Source organism: Trachinotus anak, unplaced genomic scaffold (genome assembly GCF_046630095.1).
Source record: "Trachinotus anak isolate AG129_WGS33_773 ecotype Australia unplaced genomic scaffold, CSIRO_AGI_Tana_v1 ptg000014l, whole genome shotgun sequence".
Lineage (NCBI taxonomy): Eukaryota > Metazoa > Chordata > Actinopteri > Carangiformes > Carangidae > Trachinotus > Trachinotus anak.
Window position 1 is genome coordinate 15,297,717 of NW_027273865.1, and position 23,766 is coordinate 15,321,482.

At 40.8% G+C, this 23,766-nt stretch overlaps 2 protein-coding genes across 5 annotated transcripts in view; both read right to left on the reverse strand.

Annotated features, from left to right (window-relative positions):
- Positions 1-13,164, reverse strand: part of sik2b (salt-inducible kinase 2b) — a 42,438-nt gene extending 29,274 nt beyond the window's left edge. For 2 of the 3 annotated variants that reach the window (XM_071497408.1, XM_071497407.1), the window contains exons 1-3: positions 12,582-13,164; positions 8,899-9,015; positions 3,387-3,450 (exon numbers count right to left, since the gene is read on the reverse strand). In XM_071497408.1, coding sequence (XP_071353509.1) covers positions 3,387-3,450; positions 8,899-9,015; positions 12,582-12,719 — 319 coding nt within the window. In that variant the 5' untranslated portion in view covers positions 12,720-13,164. Of the gene's footprint in view, positions 1-3,386; positions 3,451-8,898; positions 9,016-12,581 lie in introns of those variants that run through there. The other variant, XM_071497409.1, reaches the window with a different exon arrangement.
- Positions 13,165-14,103: 939 nt separating this feature from the next.
- Positions 14,104-20,615, reverse strand: laynb (layilin b). Of its 2 annotated transcripts, none has more exons than XM_071497411.1 (7): positions 20,289-20,615; positions 18,862-19,168; positions 18,387-18,544; positions 17,752-17,796; positions 17,133-17,174; positions 16,837-16,954; positions 14,104-16,533 (listed from the first exon to the last, which is right to left on the reverse strand). In XM_071497411.1, exons 1-7 carry the CDS (start codon positions 20,359-20,361, stop codon positions 16,209-16,211), a joined length of 1,068 nt encoding a protein of 355 aa, XP_071353512.1. In that variant the 5' UTR covers positions 20,362-20,615; the 3' UTR covers positions 14,104-16,208. The 2 variants fall into 2 exon arrangements, with proteins under 2 accessions (XP_071353512.1, XP_071353511.1); XM_071497410.1 differs by having other exon boundaries at positions 17,133-17,210; positions 20,289-20,604.
- Positions 20,616-23,766: the final 3,151 nt, after the last annotated feature.

Below are 23,766 nucleotides of genomic sequence, written 5' to 3' on the forward strand. Positions count from 1 at the left end.
GAATGAACCCATCACTCTCCGCCTCTTTGTGCCAAACCCAGCTCCATTTCTTTGTCTTCACAGCACACACACACACACACACTACCCCTCCTGCTCCTCCACAACACAATTTACTGTTTGGTCTAAAGAGAGAATCATCCATCGTCTAACTGATCCACTGTTACAGGGTGGGCTGTTAAGCGTCCACAACGACTTCACATCTACCGCTCTGTAACCTGTGGCCAGGGGCAGACCTGAGAAATTCATCATGTCTGGAGGGTGATGGAGGAGGAAGAGGCTAGAGACCTGGCTTGGTAGCTTATTCATTTCTCTGAGGGCAGCAGGACTGGATGACATGATCCATCTCCAGAAAGCAAATTTGGAAATCAGAAATTATTGTTCAATTTTGTGAGATTGAATACTGTAATACTAGTATAGTACTGCAGCTACCAGTCAGTGTCTGCCTGCCTCAGCCAAAGCTGCTATTACTGCAGTTGATGATGACATATAAATGTCTTACATAACTATATTACATTGTGCAATCAGGGCAGAGGGGTCTGAGAAATCAGGACACAATGGTTTTATAATACTCTGAAATGATCCATGAGAAAATCTATGGATTACGGAAAAAGAGGTTGACCAATCATGATTGGTTATTTGAAGGGACAGTTCAACGTTTAGGGAACTATGGAAACTCTTGCTCAGAGTTAGATAAGAAGACTGATGCCACTCATGTCCATAGGGTAAACATAAAGCTACAGTCAGGAGACAGCTCTCTTAGCTTAGCATAAAGACCAGACACAGGAGGAAACAGCTGGCCGGGCTCTGTCCAAAGGTTAACAAAAAAAAAATTCCACCAAGCAGCAGCTCTAATGCTCACTAATTAACATGTTATATCTTATTTGCTAAATCTGTACAAAAACTGAAGTGTAAAAATGGCAGTGGAAATTAAAATAGCTAACCATTTCACCCTATCTTATGTTAAGTAAAGCTAAGTTAAGCTAAGTTAAGCTAACCTTCTTCTGCCTGTAGCGTCATATTTACAACAGAGCTATAACAGTGTCTTTGATCTTCTCATGTAATTCTGTGCATTAAAACAAACTAGCATCTTTCATTTAAGAATACACTGTAAAGTGAGGGGGATGTAAAATTCCTGTCATTATACAGCCTGTCTAGGCTAACAGAGTAAGCTGCAGTGGCTGTAACATATGTAGTGATACAGATGAGTCTATTTTATCTCTCTGTACGTCTGTCCCTCCTTCACATTTTTTAACCACGCTCTTTTCTCATTCATTTTTTCTGGTGTCTGCTTCCCAGCTCTCTCTAGGTCACAGGAGCAGGAGTTGCTGCTGCTGAGTCAACATCACAAGTGGAACACTGGCCTCAGAATTACAAAGACACACACACACACACACACACACACACACACACACACACACACACACACACACACACACACACACACACACACACACACACACACACACACACACGCACACACACAACTATTAAGTTTACCATAGACTACTGCCGGAGTAAGCCTCTCAGCTACTGCGTCTGGAAGTAGGCTAAAGTGCAAACATTCTCAGACTGTGTAATAGGTGAGGCCAATAATCTAAGTGGATCATGATCCACTTACAGTTTGTCCACACTGGACAGGTCTACACTAGCATTTTAATTCTTGAAATATTTGAACATACAGTCATTTCATGCACGCGTTCAGAACTATTTTTGCTTTTTGCTCTTGAAATAGAAATCCTACAACATTTCATTTCACATTTCTAATCAAATGTAAATGCATATTCAAAAAACAAAAAACAAAAAAAAAAAACAACCAAAAAACAATAGCCATTTCTTTGGGCTCATGTCCAGTGTACTGGATTGGCGACTGCAGTATGTACACACTGTACAAACTGAGTGTGTGTTGTGCATGTGTAGTAGTGATAGAGCACATGGGGTTCTATGGCAGACTAAGATAATTTGTTATCTTTATGAACTATTCTTGCTATGTTCTGACTTGTCTGTCCCTTCCAGCACAAGTCTCTTTATTTGTACTTTAGACTGTTACAGTGTGTAAAATCGTACATACTTATGTACTGTAAAAAAAAAACCCCAAAAAAACAAAAACAAACAACAACACAAAAAAAAACTTGTCCACTTGGAAACTTGATGTTTACATGGCACATTTGAGCCTACTTCCTTTTTGGTCCCCAAAAAAACCTGGTAAATGACTGACTGGAATTTATTTTCTCGTATTTTTTATCTGTCCCAAATGTTCAAAATGGTCCAAAATGAGTAAAGCAAGGCGTGTTGCACTTGATGCAAAATGAGTCATAACTTCAACATCTGGTCTTTTTTTAGTCATTTAAAAGTCATTATGTAAGATCCTCAGACTGACAAATCATAGATTTGCCTATGTGATAGGTATTTAGTCTTAGCACTTAATCCAGCTGGTCTCCTGTTAAGACTACTGTCTTTGGAGTCTTCATGGTTCATACTGTGAATTTCAGAAAACTGTTTCAAGTGGTTGTTTCATTGTTGACGAAATCAAGAATAAAGTATTACGTTTTCATGCAGCTTTAGCTTGTGTCATGGCATTTTCCTCTTGACCCAATCTCTTTATGGGAGGCAATTATAACTGATCGATTAGCTGATCAACAATAATGGTGTTTAAATAATCCTGATGTTGTCTACTTCATCGTTTTCTTTCTTTTTTTTATTTGTATTTTTATTATGATAATTTCATTGGGACAGCATCCGTTTGCCAGTGTGGGTATTTTGTTTGTTTAAACTTATAGTTTATGTATTTTTTAAACTCTCAATGTAAAGAACAGCCTCTGTTACAATGCCGCATGTATACTGCAAGCAGAGCTAAAGTGTAACTTACAGTGTACAGAATTTAATCTAAGTGGCATGCAACAGTCAATGAAAATGGAGGAATGACGTGGTTGTTCGTCAGCAGGTAGAAAGTAATCTTGTTATCTTGCATTATCTGAACATCTAAGCAGTAAACCAATGAACAGAAGTGATTCTGCAGTAATAAACCTCTTTTTCTCTTTGAGGTAGCCTCTCTGTGGCCGTCAAAGGCCAACAGTGATGTCATTTTATATGTCAAGAAAACTATGTCAGCACCTTTAGCAGCACAATTACTAGCAGCACATGACAAGGGCCACATCGGGACATTGTTCTCAGATTTTCATCACTCATGTCACCTTTGAGATTGGGGCCAGGATAAGGCTAAGAGCACAACAACCTTGATACTTCCCTGTTTGTCAAAAAAAAATTACTGATGCAACAGAGCTTATTTTTTGTGCAACTTATACAGGGAGGATATAGATTAATTGGGTGGGACAGTGTCGGTAATATACTGAGGTCAGACTGATCTTGTACTTGAAAATATCACTCACCAAAGATCTCCCCATTCTTGGCATACTCCGTGACTAAGTAAAGCATGTTCTTCGTCTCCATCACCTGAGAGAGGGAGAGGACGAAGGAGCAGGGGCCGAGGGAGGGGAGAAAAGAGTGGGAGAGTCAACGTGAATACACACAGAAGACCATGTTGCATCTTTAACATCATCAGATAATCCAAATTAAAAGTCTCCTGCAACAAGAGAGAATTAGAAAAAGAGACCTATAACAACAGACACAAATGACCAAAACATAGCACAACTGTCCACAAGGCTCACTCTGTGGTTAAACCGCAGCATCTGGCACCCACAAAGTCATTAGCAAAACAAAATGCATGAATGGCACAGGGTCTAAATATGGTAACCATGCAAGAGAATGGAGGTGGGCAGTTGGTGTTGCCGAGTATATCTGAATGGTACTTAAAACCTTACAGTCATCACACGGTGCCGTGTTGTGTAGGAGGAGGAGAACCGATTTAGAAACAGAAACACTCAGGAGATGAATAGAATTAAATGCGGAGGGGAGAATCAGATGGAGAGGGGAGGATGAATCAGACACAGCAAGCCAGACATTCACACTCGAAATCCCACGCTCATTGTTTATGATCAATTTTCCATCTGCTACACTGACCGATTCATGGATTTAGGAAATGAAAGCCAGTCCCCCCCCCCCCCCCACTTTGGTTGGCCTTGGTTGTGTAACAAACACATTTTGCCCTCTCTGAGCTGGAATACAACCGATTGATGAATTAAGCCCGGCATGAGCATCCAATTTAGGAAAATAAACCTTTCTCACAGCGGACATTTTGACTCGTCGCAGCAGGAAAAGCACAGGTGTAACTAATAGTATTAACGATGGCTCTGTTTCATTAAGGTGTGCCAATAAACCAGCATGTACAGTAGCAGGGTCCTGGCACTGGCACACCTGAGTAGAATGCAGTTATTAATGTTATTAGTTAAACCTGTGCTTGAACAGATAAAATATCCACTTTGAGAGCGGTCTATTTTCAATTTAGGGCAGATATCTTTCTCGCTGTGATGGAAGCTAACACGACCATGTTGACTGGCTTTGCATGTTGTCTGTCGTTGAATATATTAGCTGTCTTAAGCTGTTTTTTCATCCAAGTTCAACAGAATCAGAATATTTGTGTTACAGACCCTCCTACAGTAGGCAATGTGACTGCAACGTATCTGTTCCTATTACCTGCTTACAGCTGCTTAGCAGGAAAAGACTTTCAACTGAATCGAAAATGATAACTACTACTTTCATTCAGTGAAGGTCATACATATGCAGTATTTCTGAAACCAGAGAAAGAAGACTCCCTGTTGTGAGTAACGGCTATGGAGGAATAACTGAAGAATGAACTGTCTGTCATGCTATAAATTCAAATACAAGCGGAGAATTCATAGTTTGAAGCACTTGGTGTTTACCACTTCATAGGTCCTGACACTGCCTTTCACGAAGGGTGATATTTAACATGTTATACATTCAAATTCAAATTCAAAGAGGCTTTATTGACATGACCGTTGTCAAATACAGCATTGTCAAAGCACACTGCACAAGGCAGCATCTTCAGGGTAAAAGTATATTTAAAGGTATCTACAACAGAACATATTAATACTATAGTTCAACAACAACAACAACATTTTGTAAAAAGGAAGCAAGTTAAATACAAGTGATCGAGATCAATGACTGTATGAAAGTAATAGTAACAGTAACATTAATAGGCCTACAGTAAAACAACAATAATATATAATATATAATACACAATATAACATCACTGCTTGGCTTATTAGACAGGTCAGTGTTAAATCAATCAAAAATAGAAAGACAGATAACATTGATGAGTAGGTCTGAGGACCTCACTAGCTGAGGACTAACAAGATACATGGCGGTCCTGTTTTAATTAGGACTGTAAATGAATCATTTATACATTTAAATTGAATTATTTTAATGGTTTTAACAATGTGGGACTTAATCATAGTGTAGAGAATATCGATTTTGTGTCATGATCCATCCAACGTCCTTAATTCATTCGAGGATTCCCTGTAACTTGATTGATATTCAAATTACACGTTAATTTTGTATTGGCATCACTTCCAAGTGCTAAAAGACGGAGTGATTTTGTAGTTTTTTAAAACAATATCCAGTGATAATTCTGAATGATAAAAATCTTTGTACTTGTAGAGAGACTGTTGCCTGTCTAGAATAAGAGAGGAAGTGGAAAGCAGTGAATACAAGAGAATCAGATGATGACAAGATGTGAAATGGACTAAGGTCAACAGAGAACAGGCAAACTAGAGTGGGGTCCACAGTTGGGTCTGTGTCTCTGTGTGTCTTCATTGGCGAGGGCTTCCCTCCGGGCCACAGGGCCAATCACAGTTTATGAGACTGGAAAGGAAATCACTAATTGACCTGGGCTGATTGGATGGATGGGCCGTTGGAAATAATGGTGGACACTAAAATAACACAGCAGAAAGCTGGAGCATTGCCACATGGTTGTGTAATGATAATGAACACTCATTTACTTTCCCAAACAAAGTAACAAGACCCAAAGGCTTATATAATACGACTGCGGTAACAAAATTGTTATCGGTGGTTATGCTATTTTGTACCAGGCATCAGACATCGTGGTAACTAAGTAAAAGAAGTTTCCTTTTGCCTAGCTAACATAAATATAAAGTGCAACAACCAGAACAAGTCCTTATAGAAAATTAACTTTGAGTCTTGTAAAATTTATGTGAACTTTCCTTGCACAGCTGGACATGCATACTATTACTATAAAAAGGTGCGAATGTGGCATGAGGGAAATGACATTTGTAAGATTTACTTCCCTAAAACTGGTTGTAGCACACATGACACTACTGAGAGTGACACTGAGCGTCATTATTTGCTTCTTTTGCCTGAAAAATTTAAAGCAAATTTCGGCTGCATGAAATCCTATTACAATTACAAATGTATTTTAAGAATTAACAATGATAGACAACTTTGCAGTATACAGTTAAGCCATGGTGTGTGATGCATTTTTGAATTGAAAAAACAGACAAAGACAGCTGGAATTAGGCCTTTATCACAGCAGACATTACATTACTGATAACATTAGCGAGGTGTCCCAGTAAGCCAATGACAGTGTGACCGTGAACCAGCATGAACAATACCAGGACCCTGAAACTGAAGCAGCTAAATAGAATTCAGCCATTGTTAATTTTATTATCTACACTTGGCTCTTCCTACTGTGATATGTTAAAATCTCATCTGTGAAAAAGGTCTATGGGAGCAGGGACAAGACAAGTTTACTGCCAAGTGGTTTTTGTGTCTATGCATGTATAAACCAGGAGAACACAGCCAGTTTAATGTGTATAGAGGCACTTAGCATCATTCTGTAGTTACTGGTTACCCTTCAGTTTGTTCTAACTTAACTCAATCACCCAATTATCAACTTAATGATGCTGTACTGAAATTGATCTAGTCCTCAGACATCAACTCTCCACATCTATCAAAGAGGCACTTTCACCAACATATCAACAAAACTGTATCACTGAAGCAGCTGTGCTTCCAGCTTTTGTCATACACAGTGGGCAAAGAAATAGCAGAAGCATTGCTTGTGGTACTTATTATTTTGGGATTAATAGCAGATATACTGTAAATTAGGTAACTGTAGATAATGTTAGCTTTATGTCATTTTAGCTAAATCACTGTGCAAATAAAGACACTGTGAGTTCCCATGTTCAAGTAAATACTTTTTCCAAAGTCCCATAAAGACATGGAGCACTGACAAGAATTAATAGTGTTTTTTAACAAGCAACACATTTGTTCTGGCCTATATATTACATTTTACAAGTAATCTGTCAATAAAAAGTGTGGACATGAAACACATCTATATCTGATTTAAAACACAGCCTAAATAGAGCCTGACACTGCAGTACAAGTTAGATCTGAATTTCCAGTACAATACTAAAACATTTAATTTATATAATCCTCTACTAAAATTATTTAGTTTGAATCAGGCCAGTAGCACCTTCACAAAGTGTAGAACACATACAGAGAAGCACACAGCAAAGAGTGTCAGTCAGTCATTAACTATGCTCTCATATCTTAAACTATCCAGTGGTGGCAGGTTCTGCTAGGCAGCAGTTGTTTGCTAATGCATTAGAAAATGACCTGGATTGGTCCTGCGCTTCAACACCCCGACTGCTAAAGCACCTGGAGAGAAGATCAACAAAGAGCAGTGGCAGCGGCAAATTCTGTTCAGCAAAACCGATTTGTTCACAGATTAGCCAGAGGTACAGCTAAATCTAGGCTCCTTCAACAGATGTGACACTGAGCCCACACTACAACGCATATTTCGTTATGACAGTATCACCCTGCAGGGTCTTCTTTGACCAGGAGTGGTTTCACAAAGATAGACTTTGACTATGGATTAGACGTGACTAATAGTCAGACTTCAGACGGAGGTCTAAATTCAACTGTTGCACAAACCTGTCTAGTTTTCAATGACTGGGGTTAATTAAGACCTTTTCCAAACTGAAACACATGGCTGACCGTGTCAAGTCACTCAGCTCAGTTCACTACAGCAGACAATCTTTGTTTTCAGGAAAAATGAAAAACTAACAAGGACAAGTGACACAATACATTAAAAACTGATCTGGAAAAAACTGAATCAACAGTAAACAGTGTTAAACCCACAGCTGACGACATCATCAGAGACAAGCACAGGATACTGTAGGTTCTTTGGGCAAGTGAAACTGATAATATATAATATCATATCCCCAACAAATAACTGTGCTTTCTAAGTATTCTTTTTTCATTAATCACTCAAAAACATTGTTAGCAAACCACAAATTAGGAACTATGTCTTTCTCTTATATGTCATTTCTTGCCATTGGTGGGCAAATGTCACAGACTTATCTGGAAACATTGCTCTTAGTTCTGGTGGTTAACTTTCTAGGCTTAAAATAAGTCATTCCTTGTTTTTGTAACTGTGTATATAAGTGTTAATAAGTGTGCAGATGGACACATTTGTTACTGGAAATTGATTTTAAAAACATCCCTATGTGTGGTATACTAACAGGAGTAACTGGCGTAAATATAGAAAGTACGCTGACATTCCCCTAACATCTTTGCAAAGAGTTGTGATGAGATGGGTCAAAGAAAAGGTGAGCTCTAAGCACGCAAGATAGAAATAAATCTCCAGAATATCTCTTGATTGGCACAGCTTGTCATGCAAAAGACCAAAAATGCAAACATACCAATTACAAAAGAAGAAAACAAAAGCCAGATTAAACCATTTATTATCACACAGCATTACAACATGGGGAATAACAATTTAGAAAGAGATTGCAATTACAGGGAGACAGTCCAGATAAAATCATGATATCGGCTAAATCAGGAAGAGCAGAGAGGGGAAAGGAGTATTTCTAAAAAGGGTATTAATTTTGTCCACATTCTGCACGTTGGCCGGAAAAGGTGTTGATCTGGCGTAGATAACAGGAAATGAAACTGGAGACTCACCTGGTAGAGCTTGATGATGTGGGGGTGGTCGAGCATCTTCATGATCTGAACTTCTCTGTAGATCTTCTCCAGGTTGACAGCATCCAGCTGGGTCTTGTCAATGATCTTAATCGCCACCTGCAGAATAATGGAGCATCAACAATACAGCTGTAATCGGTCAGTTTCTCAACAGCATACAGCAGAATCATTCTTAGGACTCATCAGACTTGATGGGCAATAAGAAACACCTCTCAACACTCACACAAACACTAGCACAGACAGCAATTTAATATTCTCCAGGCAGCAACAGAATAGTGTGTTCTTTTCAGCTGTGAGAGCAGATAACTGTTTCTGAAACACAAGATAAATACTTAAATACAGCTTGTGCTGAAACTTTCATAAACAGATCTAAAATGTGAGTCATGTTGAGAAATATCATATGAAAGTAGAGCACAGGCAAACACATGCCTCGCTGGATATACACACGCCCACAATGACACATACATGTGTAAATCACACACTCACAACTTCAACACTCATGGCTTTGAGTAATGATGTCCGGTAGGTAACAAGGCAATATTAACATCTCTCCTTCACATGGTCTCATAAACAACATTTCATCAGCGTGATCTGAAGTGCTCCAAGCATCTGTAAGCCAAGCCGGAGGAGTAAACAACCGGAGACTCCAGTTTGCCTCGCACCAATCACACCACTGTTAGATCAAGCTTGGAAACTAAGTTTGAAAACAGGGCTATGTTAAAAAACAAGACAAACTGGGTTGCAGACTGGAGCTGAATCGATTAGTTGATTATTTTGATAATCATTTTAAGCCAAAATTGCAGAAAAAAAAAAAAAAAAGTCTGGTTTCAGCTTCATAAATGTGAATATTTGTTTGTTTTACTGATCTGCATTGTTAGTAAACTTGATTTACTGGGGTTTTGGTGTGTTGGTTAGACAAAACAAGCAATCTGAATATGTTTACTTGGGCTTTTTTGAAATTGTGATTATATTTTTCACCAAGTGATTAAGCCATATTTCAGAAACTGCAGTAACCAATCATGAGAGTAATTGTCAGTTGTAGTCCTAGGTGAGATGAAAAAGCAGGATGCATGAAAGCAGATCCACGAGTCTGTAAAAGATTATCAGATGCCAAAACACAACACAGCAGCTTATAATACTGTCTCTGACAAAGAATTTTCCTCTGGAAACTTATCACATTGACCATCATTACAGCACCTATCTTGATGATCATCAGATAAATTACTGTGTTCGCATTATAAGTAAGTATTTTACCACGCATGTGCGATTGCATGTATTTGACTGGAGGTGCACTGCCTGCTTACGTCATTGTGTTACAGCAAAGGCTGAGCCAGGTGCAACACTTTCCACTAGATGACCATGCATTTTTTTGCATAAGCACTCCTATTCCTACTCCTGTCAATGCCGTGGCATCACTGAAATACATAAGGGGGTTGCATTCTTTCATGCAGTGATCGTGTCAGTCTGAACACAGGCTTGTGTTCGGTTCTAACCTTAAAGCGAAGTCTGCTACCTCCATCCTACTGACACCCATTTCGACTAAGTCTTTTTTAGTCTATTTGTAGTTAGCACTTAAAGATGTGCAGTAAAGGGTGTTTTGATATTTGTAACACTTCCAATTCTTATCTCCCTTCCCAGTGACACAGAACAGGCAGGTATTCAATGTGGCGTTAAATCCTATAAAGAAATCCAAATCTTTTAATGGCACTCCAGCTACAAGTCCAGGCCTCTAAGGCGTCAAATTTAAAATGACTGGTCTACTAGAGAGGGATTACAGGGTACTTAACATTAAAAGATCTCAGCTTACTGATTACATTGTCAGCAATACACACACCCACGCACAAACGGCATAAGAATTCTTACGAACTCTGTTGGCACAAGGTCATTTGAGGACAATGAGTTAAAGGAGAATTTTTGCCTATACACAAAGTAATGAGAGCTGAAAAGCAGGACGATGGTATAGTGAGGATGGATAAATGTACGGGACCACATGGGAATGGGCCTGCACTATGTGAACCCACAAGCTGCAATATGCACATAATGGGATGAATGGGTAAGTATAACACGCAGGAGCCACGGGTAGAAAATCTAGGTTATGCACACACAGGTACAGGTAGACACCAGATCTGCTGTTAAATGCATCATTAAACCCTGGTTTGCATCACGCACACACACCAGGCTAACTCTTTTGCGCTGGCACATTCACAAGGCAGATGGCATCACATAAAGTTGATAGCCCGCCTCTCCAGCTGACCTTGGCCACTCTAACAAACAGTCTGGCTCCGGCCATGGATCTGTCCGAGCCAAGCAGCTGCAGTGGCTCTCTGAACCGACCGGGGCTGAGTGACCTCTACCAAACCAGTGGCCTGAGAACCACCACCAACATGCATGTTTTCAGTCAACCCAAACACCACACCGGCTGAGGGAGAGGTACTCAGGTACTCCGTGGAATCACCTGGTGTAGTGTTTGCCTGAAATGAAAACCAGCATTCATGTACCTGTTAGTGTTACATGGATGCAGATGGCTTTACTAACTAGATTAACATGACAAGAGTCTTAAAAGCCATTTTCTTGCCTTGTTATTCATTAAACTTACCAGGGGTCCTGCCTGGATGACGTAAATCTTTGTTTTTCTGTACAGTATGATTGCTCACGTTCAATGACAAACAGTTGGAGGCTCTGAAGATCAAAGATCAAAGTGTGCAACTGTGTTTTCACAAGTCTCCTGGCCTATTTTTTGTTCAACCCCCCCCCCCCCTCTCACACAACACCGCTTCTTCATGCAGAGCCAGCACACTCCTAACAGTAAATCCCTATGTCTCTGTCATTACAATAGAAAGTCATGGCACTCTGTGGTACTGCTTAAGAAAGGCCTCTCTGCACAGAGCTGACATAAAAACTATGAGTACATTCAAGACAAATCCAAGCCCTGTTCTCTCTGTGCTCACGCTGCATTGCCAGAAAGTGTGCAGCGTTTGTAATATCAAACCCTCTCCAAACTAGTGAAGACCCCAGAGCAGTGTCAGTTGATTGCCGTCTGCATGCATGCGTGCAGAACTCTTTGCTTTCCAATTACAGAGCTCTGGCTGGCATATCCTGCTCCTAAGAAAGCTCTTGGCACTGCTGGCGCAAGAAACCACCAAATCACATCATTATTTGGATTACATAACGGGACCACCGACCCATGCTGCATGCCCCAGATACAGAGACAGGGATGTTTACACCAGCCAGACTCTTGAGTTGGTACATTGTGGCAATGTCTGGGTCATTACCACAAGGAGTGCAGGTGTATGATGCTGGTCCGGCATAGGAAATAAAGCATGCATGTTTACAGTTTGTGTTTCCCAGCAGCACTGGTGGTCAGACCTCTTACTGGCAGCGATGCTGGCTGGGGGGGGGGGGAAAGTGCAGCCAGTCAGTAGTACCTTGCAGGTACAGGAGCAACGTGTTCAATGGTGTCCAAACACACCAGCTGTTGCTCGCACTAGAGCAGCCAAGCGGCCGGCACTTCACTGATCCAAGTTTCTATTAGTGCATGATGTGGACAGCATTTCGGTATCTGCTGTGAATATCTGGGGTGTCAACTGGTGCATAAAAGTTATGTAACTCAGCTGAACAGTAGCCTAAGTTAGCTTTGAGGCTAACTAGTCCACCGACACACTCACCTCGGTCTTGGTAATGCGGTGTCGAGCCAGCTTCACGACAGCGAAATTGCCCTTTCCTAAAGTGCGCTCGATGTCGTAGAAGCCCACTCGGACCGGACCCCGGATCAGCGGTTTCTGGACACTGTCAGCCATGACCATGCTGTTCTGAATGTGACTGTTTGTGGACGAGTGGGAGGTTAGCCAGACGAGCAGGGGACACACGGGGGGCTCAACTCGGGCTTGCCTTGCCTCGCTTCGCTTTGCTTGAGCAGCTACAGATAAAGACGAAAGGAAAACAAACCGCCCGCCGCCGCTGCCGCCGCCGCCGCTGCCGCCGCCGCCGCCGCCGCTCGAAGCGTGTCCATCAAAAACAGACAAAGTTGATTTCTGTGTCGCCCTGTCAGCTTGAGCGCCAGCGTGTGGCGACACTCTCCGTCAGTGCGGCGATACGAAGCAGGCCATTTGCCGAGCCCGGGGGCTGTCACACCAGGTTCTCCAATACAATACAGCTATAATATTTCAGCTGGAGGTGCCTCTATCAGCCGCGGAGCACACGAGTTGACTTGCAAAGAGGCATCATGTTCTCCGGTTGACGTGCATTGACGTCAAAGCCATGGGGGTATTTGTACAGGGGGCGGGGCCACGGAGCCGCTCCACACTTCAGTGCCAATTGGTTGCCAGGACAACCAGACCCACCTCTTACGTCAGCCGGTAAAATTGCTATTCTGAAATCTGTTTGCTTGTCTGCCCTCCTTGATTGCACGCATAGGTAACTTTGAAGTTTTGCCCTGCAGGTGTTTAAAAAGCTTTTGTGTGAAAAAAAAAAAAAAACAGAAAAGGGTTAAAATTCTTTCTATATCTGCCTGAAACTGCCACTCATACTCTCTTGGAGTAATGCTCTCTGCAAGTATGAATGGAAAAAATATGTTTAAACACAACAACATGCAAAAAAGAAAAGAAAAAAAAAAACACTCCATGCATACAAAAAATACATTACATATGAGTATCTGCTTTTGGTGATATAATCCAGAAAGAATGCGTCGGCATCGTAAAGTAATATATCATAACATTTACCCTTATATAATGTAACATGCAAGACCTCATGTGAAACCAGACATTTTATCAGCCACAAAGACACTTTGTCCAGCTACATAACAGCGCCATCTGTTGGCAGAAATTGAGAATTGAAGCACGGCTGCACATTTCCTTTAGGTTGGGGTTGGATTCCAAGGCTTTAAGAGTAGATCCTGGGGGAGGTGAAGTCTGTTTTCCCTGTTGATATGTGTTCCTCTCTTACCTTAACCCGACCCTAACCTTAGCCCCCCCCCCCCCCCCCCCACCAACCAAAGAGGCTACTCCAGAGCCTTGGTATCAAAAGTCTATCATTTCCAATTTAAAAAGTCGTGGTATTGTTGTGCAATAGTGTTAGTACCCTTAGTAAGGGCCATTTCACGTCCACACACATCTAAACTCACTCCACTGCACCCTTGCGAAAATACAAATACAGTCATACTATCATTAAATAAAGAATGTAACCACAACATCTTGTAACCAAACTTTATTTGACACCCACAAATCATGTCATGTTTGAGATACAGCAAACACTCACACCCAATGGTTGTTCTCTTAAGCCCCCGCAGTGACAGCCTAACAGAGAACAGTGGATTGCTAAGCAGGCGGGCAGAGCAGCGCTCCAAAGGCCTCTGCTGTCACGCATAGACTTCCTGAATGTAAGAGTTCCAGATGTGCTTTTGGCATTTCCTGTCTAACATTCTCCAAGAACACACTCAGCCTCTCCTTACTGAGCTTGCTACATCTTTCCAAGACACAGACCCAACAGCCCACTCAGTACATACTCTGAAATAACCATGGTATTTTTACACATTTATAAGACAGGCATATGCTTTTACAAGCAAGCACTGATGAATAAATCCACGAAATTTCCAAAACTGGTCACTCCTAAATAGTGTCTGTGTTGTCAGATAAGCGGGAGGGTTGAGTTTCTCACACAGTCAAATGGAGTCGGGAAAGCGCACAGCTTTGAGGTTTACTGGGGTCAGCAGAGTTCTGTCATCAGTGTTTCCGCATGTACTGTCCTGTTCCCTGACATCAGAGTCCAAACAGGAAGCCTTACAAAGGGCTGACACCGCTCTTCAGGTTTACAGAAAAGGTCAGAATAGTCCCTGAACAGGACAACTCCACGGCAGAAGAGAGCCAACAGAATCTTTTTGTCCTTGTGGTTCATAATATCTGGTGACATTATTGGAAAAATGGTTGAGTAGTTTAATTTTGGATTGTTTACAAGATGACTAACCTTGTGTGAGTCCTCAAAACTTGCACTTATTCCCAGGATTAGATGTGTAATCCACCCTGCCAAATATAACAGAAATGTCTCTTTGCCTCAATACCGCTGTTACATAAATTGTCAGAGATGATGGTTAAAACTGGGCATAGAAGATAACTATTCAAATCAAGTGGAATAAAAACAAATGTTCTTTACACTGCCAACAGATTTCTGAATGACTGATATGTTTGATGAATTTCTTAATAATAAAATATATTAAATAAACTTAAAATATATTAGAATTTTTGGTCTGTCCTCCAGTTTGGTCCAGAATGAAATATCTCAACAACTACCAGACTGACTGCCAGAAAAACCTGTACAGATATCAAAGGTCCCAAGAGGATGAATCCTAATGATGTTGATGTTCTTCTCACTTTTCCTCAATTGCCTCCAACCAGTCAAAATGTTTCTGTGAAATACCTCAACAATTATACGTGGATTGGTATAATAATTTTAGTTAGACATTCATGGTGTCTAGACAATGTAGCTCAGTGACATAGCACGACCACCAATGTCTCAACAACTATTGGATGATCTGCCAAAATTTGGTACACATTCACGCCCCCCTGAGGATAATCACAGTGGTGATCCACTAACTTTTCCTCTATTTAATACTATGGTTTATAACCATATACCTGCGAAACTAATAGCATTCCCAATAGATTCAGATGTACTTAGTTTTTAGTGCCAATTAGCAAATGTTAACATGCAAAAACATGTACCTAAGATGGTGAACCTGGTAAACATTATACCAGTTAAATGTCAGCAGGTTATCATTGGCCTTTGTGAGCATGTTGACACATTTCACTCAAAACACTTCTCTGCCTATAGAAACAGCCTCACAAAGCTGCTAGCATAACTGTAGACTCGTCTTCTTTAATAAGAAAATGTATTAAACAGATCTGAAATATATTGCTATTCTCACCATCTATTACCCTTGAACCCAAAGCCACGGTGAGTCACAATTTGTTTGGTAATTTCAGAAATCTCTAGTCACGCGATTCTGGGAAGTTTGAGGCCTAAATTTAGTGTCGCAGTTGACGCAAGTGAAACTGTGCATTAAGCATTAATATGACTTGCAATGCTGGGGGCTCAGGAAGCAACTCTGGAGATACACACAGGAGACAGATCTATGTTCAAATAACTACGCCACCTGTTTAGTAATCCTGCACCACACCAGTAACCAGCAGGGTGCAAAGGAGAAGAGATGGAGAACATTGTGTTCCTCTGTCCAGCTGGGTCATATTCTTACGCTGCTATGAGGTTGATGGGCACTTGCAGAGACCAGATAGGCATCAACAGTGTTATCCATAGATCTCGTTTTCCACCCAACCAGTCTGACTGCTGCAGTGCTGGCTTTGAGCTCTGCAGGTCTCATAGATGTCATTGGTCACAAAACCGCTCTCCCTGCCCGTGCATTGCACATTCTCATAGTCACAGTGGGAGTCCTGGGAGGACGCGCAGGAGTACTTTGCCATGATATCTATTGGCATGCTGCTGTCCAGAGCAGTGTGCGGCAGTTTGGTAATGTCACTAAAGGCATAAGGTCCTTGTAGGGAGCAAGGTGAAGCTGTTGTTGACACCCATGGTTTTGAGCTGCAGGGATAGCTTTCTGTTTCTGTCTTCCTCCTGAATGTGAAAGAGATGACATTAAAGAGCAAAGTGGCATCATTACAACCTCGTCTAAAGAGAGACATACTCTTATATACAGGACATGCTATGGAAATGTGTGCTCGCATTGGCCAGCGCTAGAAAATACTTAAAATACTTAAAAATATTTACTTCCTCTGCAAAAGGGATATCAATTTTTTCTGAAATGCCTCTTAGTATGCGGTTTTATTCGTTTGCATCTAGAAACACAGTGTTTTATATTTGCAGTACAACAGATAAGTACATAATGTGGTTTTTAATGTAACACCGTTCTGCTTTTACCTCTTAGCATGCTGTTTGTAACAGAAGAAGCCAGCAGCTGCAAACAGCAGCAGCAGGAGAGCAGGAATAGTTGCATAAAGGATGTAGGACACGTACAGGGTGTTGTCCGAGAGAGATACTGAAAAAGTAAGCACATTACTTACTTTTAACATGATCTTTATCCTGAATATTTAGGGCACTCATGATTATCTCATCACTTGAAACAATGATTTTAGTAGTTTCCCTGAAAATAAAAAGGGCATTAACCCTAAGTATTAAAAATAAAACATGGGTTTTTTTCTAAATAATTTTCTTACCTGATGATTCAGGTAGTACTATTTTTATCCTCTCATCACTTTCTGTAGTTGAGAATAAGTTTGGCGTCAGAGATGGAACTGGAGCAAACGGAAAACAGTTGAATATGTCAAGATAAATTGTGTCTAACGACATTGCTTATCTAACCATTAACCATTGTGAACTGATTTCTACCTAAAGAAACAAAAAACAAAACGCACTAGAGCATGGTTTAAAATATTTAAAGTATTGTATATAATAATTCCATGCATTATTATTAATATAAAATTCCTTGTTTAAATGTCCTTGTTGTTAGATGGCATGATCTCATGCCTCTTAACATTTTAAATATTTTTTCTCTAACATCTATACTTAAATAAGTCTAAATACATCATACATGTACTGTACTACATGTTAGCTGCAGAATATACAAAACATATTTTTACTACTAGAGTTTCATTTACACAAAAGGAAACTGAGAAAGTACACACCAAAAGTGAAAAAAAGCAGTGGCGTGGTGGTTTAGTCTGACTTCACTTAATCTAAGTATAAACACATATGCTGGCACTTGTTATCTGTATCTCAAAGAAACATCATGCATACATGGACAGCATGTGTGGGGCAATGAAGTGCATGTTGTACCTGCATGTGCTGTGTTCCTTTCATCAGTAAATACTGGTACTTTTTCTGGAAAAGACACAAGTTCACATCATTCAGTCAGATTGTTTTTCAAATAATGCAAACAATGATGTTTCACTGAACTAATTAAAAAGAGATTAAATACATAAAGGTATGCCCAAGAACCACTGAACATTAAAAACAGAAAGAAAAGGAAAGCTGCAAAAAAGGAAGAACCAGCAGAAAATGCTGTAAAATTAATCAATTCAATAAAATCAGCCCTGAGTAGGAGGAGTAAATTGTTTCGAGTAAAACATATGCTTAAGGACTAAAGGACTATAGGACATGCTTGTACTCAAGTGAAAAACAATAGATTTATTCAAAAATGCATATTTAAGGTATCAGGTATACCTTAAACACAGGCAGATATATCTTTTAGGGTATGCCAGAGAACAGAGTTTTACAGTAATCCAGGGAAACAGTGTAAAACGGTACATTACACGTTTAGCGCCAGCTATTAACAGCTGTTGCCACAATTTAATAGTGGTCAGATTCAGAATTTGTGGATTCAAGAACCAAATAAAACCAAGAGTGCCAAATAATTACCAGTGCTGCACAGCCAGGCACAACAGCTCAGTGTCTGTGATCTAGCGGCTCACCTTCTGTGTATTTGCAGACAAAGTTGTTCTTGGAGTTGCAGTTGTTGTCATTCCACTGGAACAGGAAATGACCTTCTTCGTCAGGTGGTGCAGACGGCTGGTGGTAGAGAACCACACACATTTCGCCACCACACGATGGCTCATCCCAGTGCCAGTTCCTGCAGCAAATAAGATGATCAAGTTCAGACTTTTTTCACATTTCCTGTTGGACAATTTACATTATCACATGAACGGTTTGACTTTAAGTTTGAATTTCTTATTTCCAAATTCTTGCAGAGGACTGTGCACTTTCCATCACTCCCACACAAGCAGCATTTCATCCAATAACCATTTCTAAGTCACAACTGACAACAGGGTTTTTCCACTGACATTGCCTTTTTCTGCTGTGCTGTGTCCCTTTTGGTATGTGCAGCCAAAGCACTCATATGTAAAGACCGAAATGGTTTAAAAAAAAAAAAAAAAAAAGGAGAAAGACCTGAACTTGGCCTTGCTTCCATCCAGCCAATAGTACTGCGAGGGGCAACCTTGGCTTGTGGTCCCTGCCCTGTCACCCTGTGGGCTACGGCGGAGCCCAATCCAGAAATCTCCATCTCCAGCCTGCAGCTGTTGTATGAACCTCTTGATCAGTCGCTGCTCGCTCTCCGTTTCAATGCTAAGCAGCTCGCCTCCATCCAACCTGCAGGCCTGCCTGGCATCCTCAAAGGTCAGCCTCCGCCTGCTGTCGTGGATGTAGGACACCTTGTAGCATGGCCGCTCTGTCCCTCGCCGACAGATCCTTTGGCCTGGACAGCAAAGTGAGCATCAGGGAGATAACAAGATAATGGGTGCAGGGTTTGTGGTTTCTGAAGATTCCTGTGGCGCCCATGTGGCAAGACGATTATAAACAACTTACAGTATCACTGACAAATTAGGAACCAGAATTTTTTTGGGTTGCATTGCTCTGCCAAAAGCTTCCCACATTTCCCTGCAACGTGGGTAGAGTAAACCATATACTAGTGAAATTGTAGTGTAAACAGTGGGGTTTTTTTAGGAGGTTAAATAAGATTTTTTTTTTTTTCCCTATATTGGTTTTGTGCCACTCAAAACAGACTTGATGCTATGGTGCACTGTGACAGACAGTCTGTCTGAAATGCAGTGCTTTGCTGGGGTGGCACAATGAGTAGGTTGATTATTGACTGACTGGGTTAATTATGGCTTTTCGCAATCAGTCAATCTTGATTGTCTAAAGGCACAGATGGCATTTCATTTTTTTTTTTTGCTTGTGACCCCTGAATACAAAGCCATGTCTACCTGTGGGCCACTGAAAATAATGAGCAACTGAGCAGTATTTCCTATTTCTTTACCCCCCCCCCCCCCTTACAGATGAGTGTGAAATGAATCTAGTTTAGGGATATGGGCGTAAGTTGCATAACTGTGTGGTTAACAGGACAACGCATGCTGTTGTTATCGACACTGCTTGCACTACAGTCGCTTTCCTACTAGTCCAACATCAGTAGTAAGCATTAAAGGTTGTTATCAAAACAAGTACTTGGCCTCCAGACTTTCAAATCAGTGATCAAATCAGTGCTCGGGATCGTAAACACTCCTCCTGTTGTTGTTCTCTCTCCGCCACATCACGTGTTGCTGCGCCGAGCCCGGCCGCAGTCTGTTTATCATTATGATCCTCTTCACGATGAGCCCGCTCTCAGCCCCGAAAACCCCTCAGACCTCAAAAACAAACAGGACTCGCAGTGCGACGAGTCTGCGCTACATGCAAACTTTCACAAAAAAAAAAAAAAAAAAAAAAAAAACAAGTAAAAATTAAAAACAACAAAGTGGAAGCCTTACCTTAGAAATGAAACACACATGTCTCAGCAGCGCTTAGGAAATGGTGTTTTTCTATCATCCTAAGTAAATCCTTACCATTTAATTTAGAAGCGGATCCAGGGTGGAACAAAACGGCGATAACGGTGCCAAACAGCTTCATAAAATCCATCTCTACATGTTCACCCGAGTCTGCGGGACGATTACTAGTAAAACCAAGTGTGCACCACTTTGTTAGGAGATGAACTTCACGTTTTTAAACCCGGGGGTAAACACAGACTACAGATAGAGGCGGTAGAGTCTATCCAGTCAAAAGTGGGTCGTCTAGAGAAGGCGTGCATATGGCGTCTACTGAGGGAAAAAAAAAAAAAAACACAGTAAGAGTGAGATAGTCCAAGACTTTTTACTTTGAAAAAGAGACAGTATTGATACTTTTGAGTGCTTCTTGTCCCTCTGCATGCAAACTCAAACCACTGAGGTATGAATTTGTGCAGTCAATGAGCAGCCTGTGTCCCCTTTAATCCCATTTCACATATAGTAATGTCATTAACATGAAATCAATAGAGTTCTTTGTGAAAACACCATGCATCATGCCCCCTGTAATAAAATAAGGAGTGAGTGTATCTCTCATTCTTACTCCACTGCACACACACACACACACACACACACACACACACACACACACACTGACTGAATGCTGCCCGGGAGAAAAACAAGGCAGAGGAGAAATGCAATGAGAAAGCAGAAGCAGAAAGAAAGTTCACTTCAAAAACTTCAATGGTCCCTGTTAAAAGTACACGTCAGATTTCCCTTTTCTTTGTCTAGTAAACACACTGAGCTCCTGAGATGTGATAGAGCTTTTACACAGTTTATTGATCACATGCCTGAAGTGGCTGGTGTGCTAAAAAAAACAGAGAAAGAACAGAACAAATCTCTAATAAAACAAGCGTAGGTATTTGAAAGGAAACTGACTCAGACCACGCTGTGAAAACAGTACAGAGAGAAACACAGAGAGGACAAAAAGTGAGATAGGTGCAGAGTAAATGATAAAGAGGAAGAGACTGTGTGGGAGAGATTGCCCATGGAGCAGGAAAGTGTGTAGGGGAGGAAGGGGAAAGGATTTTTTTTTTCTTTCTCAGACCCACACTTCCTGTTCATTGCTTTGGGTTGGTTTTCCAGAGTATGAATGATTGTGAAAGTCCGGAGCAGTTATACAGGTTACGCAATAAAAGTAAATCATTTTACACTGCCTGATCCAACAACAGCATCAGAATGAAACTTCTGCCCACAAAAGAGGCAGACAGGTTAAATGGTGGCCTGCGTCTGCTGTGGTTGAATGACGGTACTGTTTGTTGCCGTTGTTGCCTTAGAAAAGAATGTCTCAGCACTCCGCTGCTGTTTGCATTCGTGACCCGAATCTGTTCTGGTTAAACAGGCTGCAGCTGTGGAAGCACAACTATGTCTGAGTTTAACTGCTACTTGTTCCATTTAAATGAGGTTTATTGTAATATTTCTGTGTTTTTCATGTGGAAGGGTCACTGGACTTCATTTCAGTGCTGTGCTCAAATGGCAGCAAACGGTGCAGAACAAGGCAGACAGCTCATATTTATGCTTTAAATAAGCATTTGATTTGTGAAAAGTATGTCAAGGTTTTGATGTACACTGTGAAAGTCAGTTTGTTTGCCTGCCACTGCATCAGGGGGACAGGTCAGTACAAATGAATGCTGTTACTCAGACCGATCACCTTTATTCTGATACATACAAATGCACAAATGGTCACTGACTGGTTTGATGAGTATGAAAATGATGCGAATTATATGCTATGGTTATGTAGCGAAAACAGTGACGATCTGTAAGGACAAAGAACAATTCAACAAAAAAATGATGTTGGGTTCAATGTCTGATGGAGAGATGATGGGAGATTTAAATCTGGAGAGGTTGTTACAAGACATTAAAAGATGGAGATGAGGCCAGCTTTATGCTCATCACAGCCTGCAGTTTATCCTCATTTGTTGTATGATTTTAATAAGAGCCATCAACAGAGGACCTTGCGAGCAGAGTAATGAACACCAGCTCCTCTCTGGAGAGCTGAGAGAGGACGCACAATCACAGGGTGTGTTTGTGTGGATAACTATGTTGTCTACCACCTGGCTTTAGGCCATCTCTCTGCTTCTCTCTCCTAGGAGTCTTCTTGTCACACTGAGCCTCTGGATACTTGTCATGTGTGACCTGGAAGGATTTTTCATTCCTTTGGTTTTTCAAAGCCTCTGAAATTCATTTGATTATTGGCTGGCACAAGCAAATGTCTCTCATGTGATGAAGAGCTGTTACTGTGTGTTCCAAACACCGCCCCTGTTGAGCCCGTTAGCGTTATCTTTACTGTGGGGCCACAGGCTCAAAGATTATTTATGATAAATAGAAATGTATTACCGATAATTTCACAGCAGAAGTCTAATGCTGGGCTGTATATATAGAAGCGTTTGTGTAATAATTCACCCTGTGGTGTTGCATAAGCATTGGAAAAATTATGTAATTTGATGAGCAGACTTTTTTTGTAATCCTTTTAGATAAACACATCTCCATCAGGATTAGGGCAGACACACAGTTAGATTAACCTGCTAGGCAGCCCAGGGGCAAAAAAGAGCTACTGGGCTCCCATAACCCTCTCTTCCTTTTACTATCTTTGTAATAAGTGCAGTTTTTATTTTCCAGAATACTACCTGGACCTAGATTTGCTATGTGGTAGTTTAATATGCACAAAACTGAAAAATAACACATCTAAGGTGGGGCATTTTCTCACACAAAATTTCAGTTAACATTCAGTAAACCCAGAGCTTTCAGGGCCCTGCAGCAGTTGACCACCTTGCCCAGTTGTTAATCCAGCCTTGGTCAGAGAGTGGCTCATGGTGCAGGGAGAAACATGGTTTTCCGTTTACTGCAGGTGACTTAGTTGTTGTGTTTTAGTTTACTCCAGATTACATCTTTTATTTATTGGAATGGATGCCTATTGGAGTTTTTCTGAGAACAAAATAAAGAATGGCCCTGACTGTGCAGCTGTGTGTTCAATGAGGAGGAAGTTGTGTCTCTTGGCTTGCGCTCTTCAGCACTAGTGAATCATGAGTGCATTCAATCCAGAGAACAAGAAGGTATTTGTGCTCTGTCTAATTTTGGCCAGCAGATGACACTAAACTACACATGAAATAAAGCAGAGCAGCGACTCGCTTTTGAAATGAATCGGTTATTGTCTGATGACGCCACTCAACAGTTTCTATATTTATGTACAATTTTGAGGTAATGGTACTTTACTTGAGTACTTCCACTTTATGCTACTTTATTCTTTTACTTCATTACAGTTCAGAGGGAACTCTTGTCCTTTCTGAGCTACATTTATCTGAAAGTTTGGGTTAGTTGTTATTTTTACAATTACAACTTTACTTTAAGAAGACACATTATAAGATTATAAAATACAACATATTACACATTAAACCAATGGTGCCTGATCCTTTTAACTTGTCACTGCCTTTAAAAAAAAATATGGTTGTGTGTCTAGTTGTGGTACCAAGTTGTTTGCACTTCC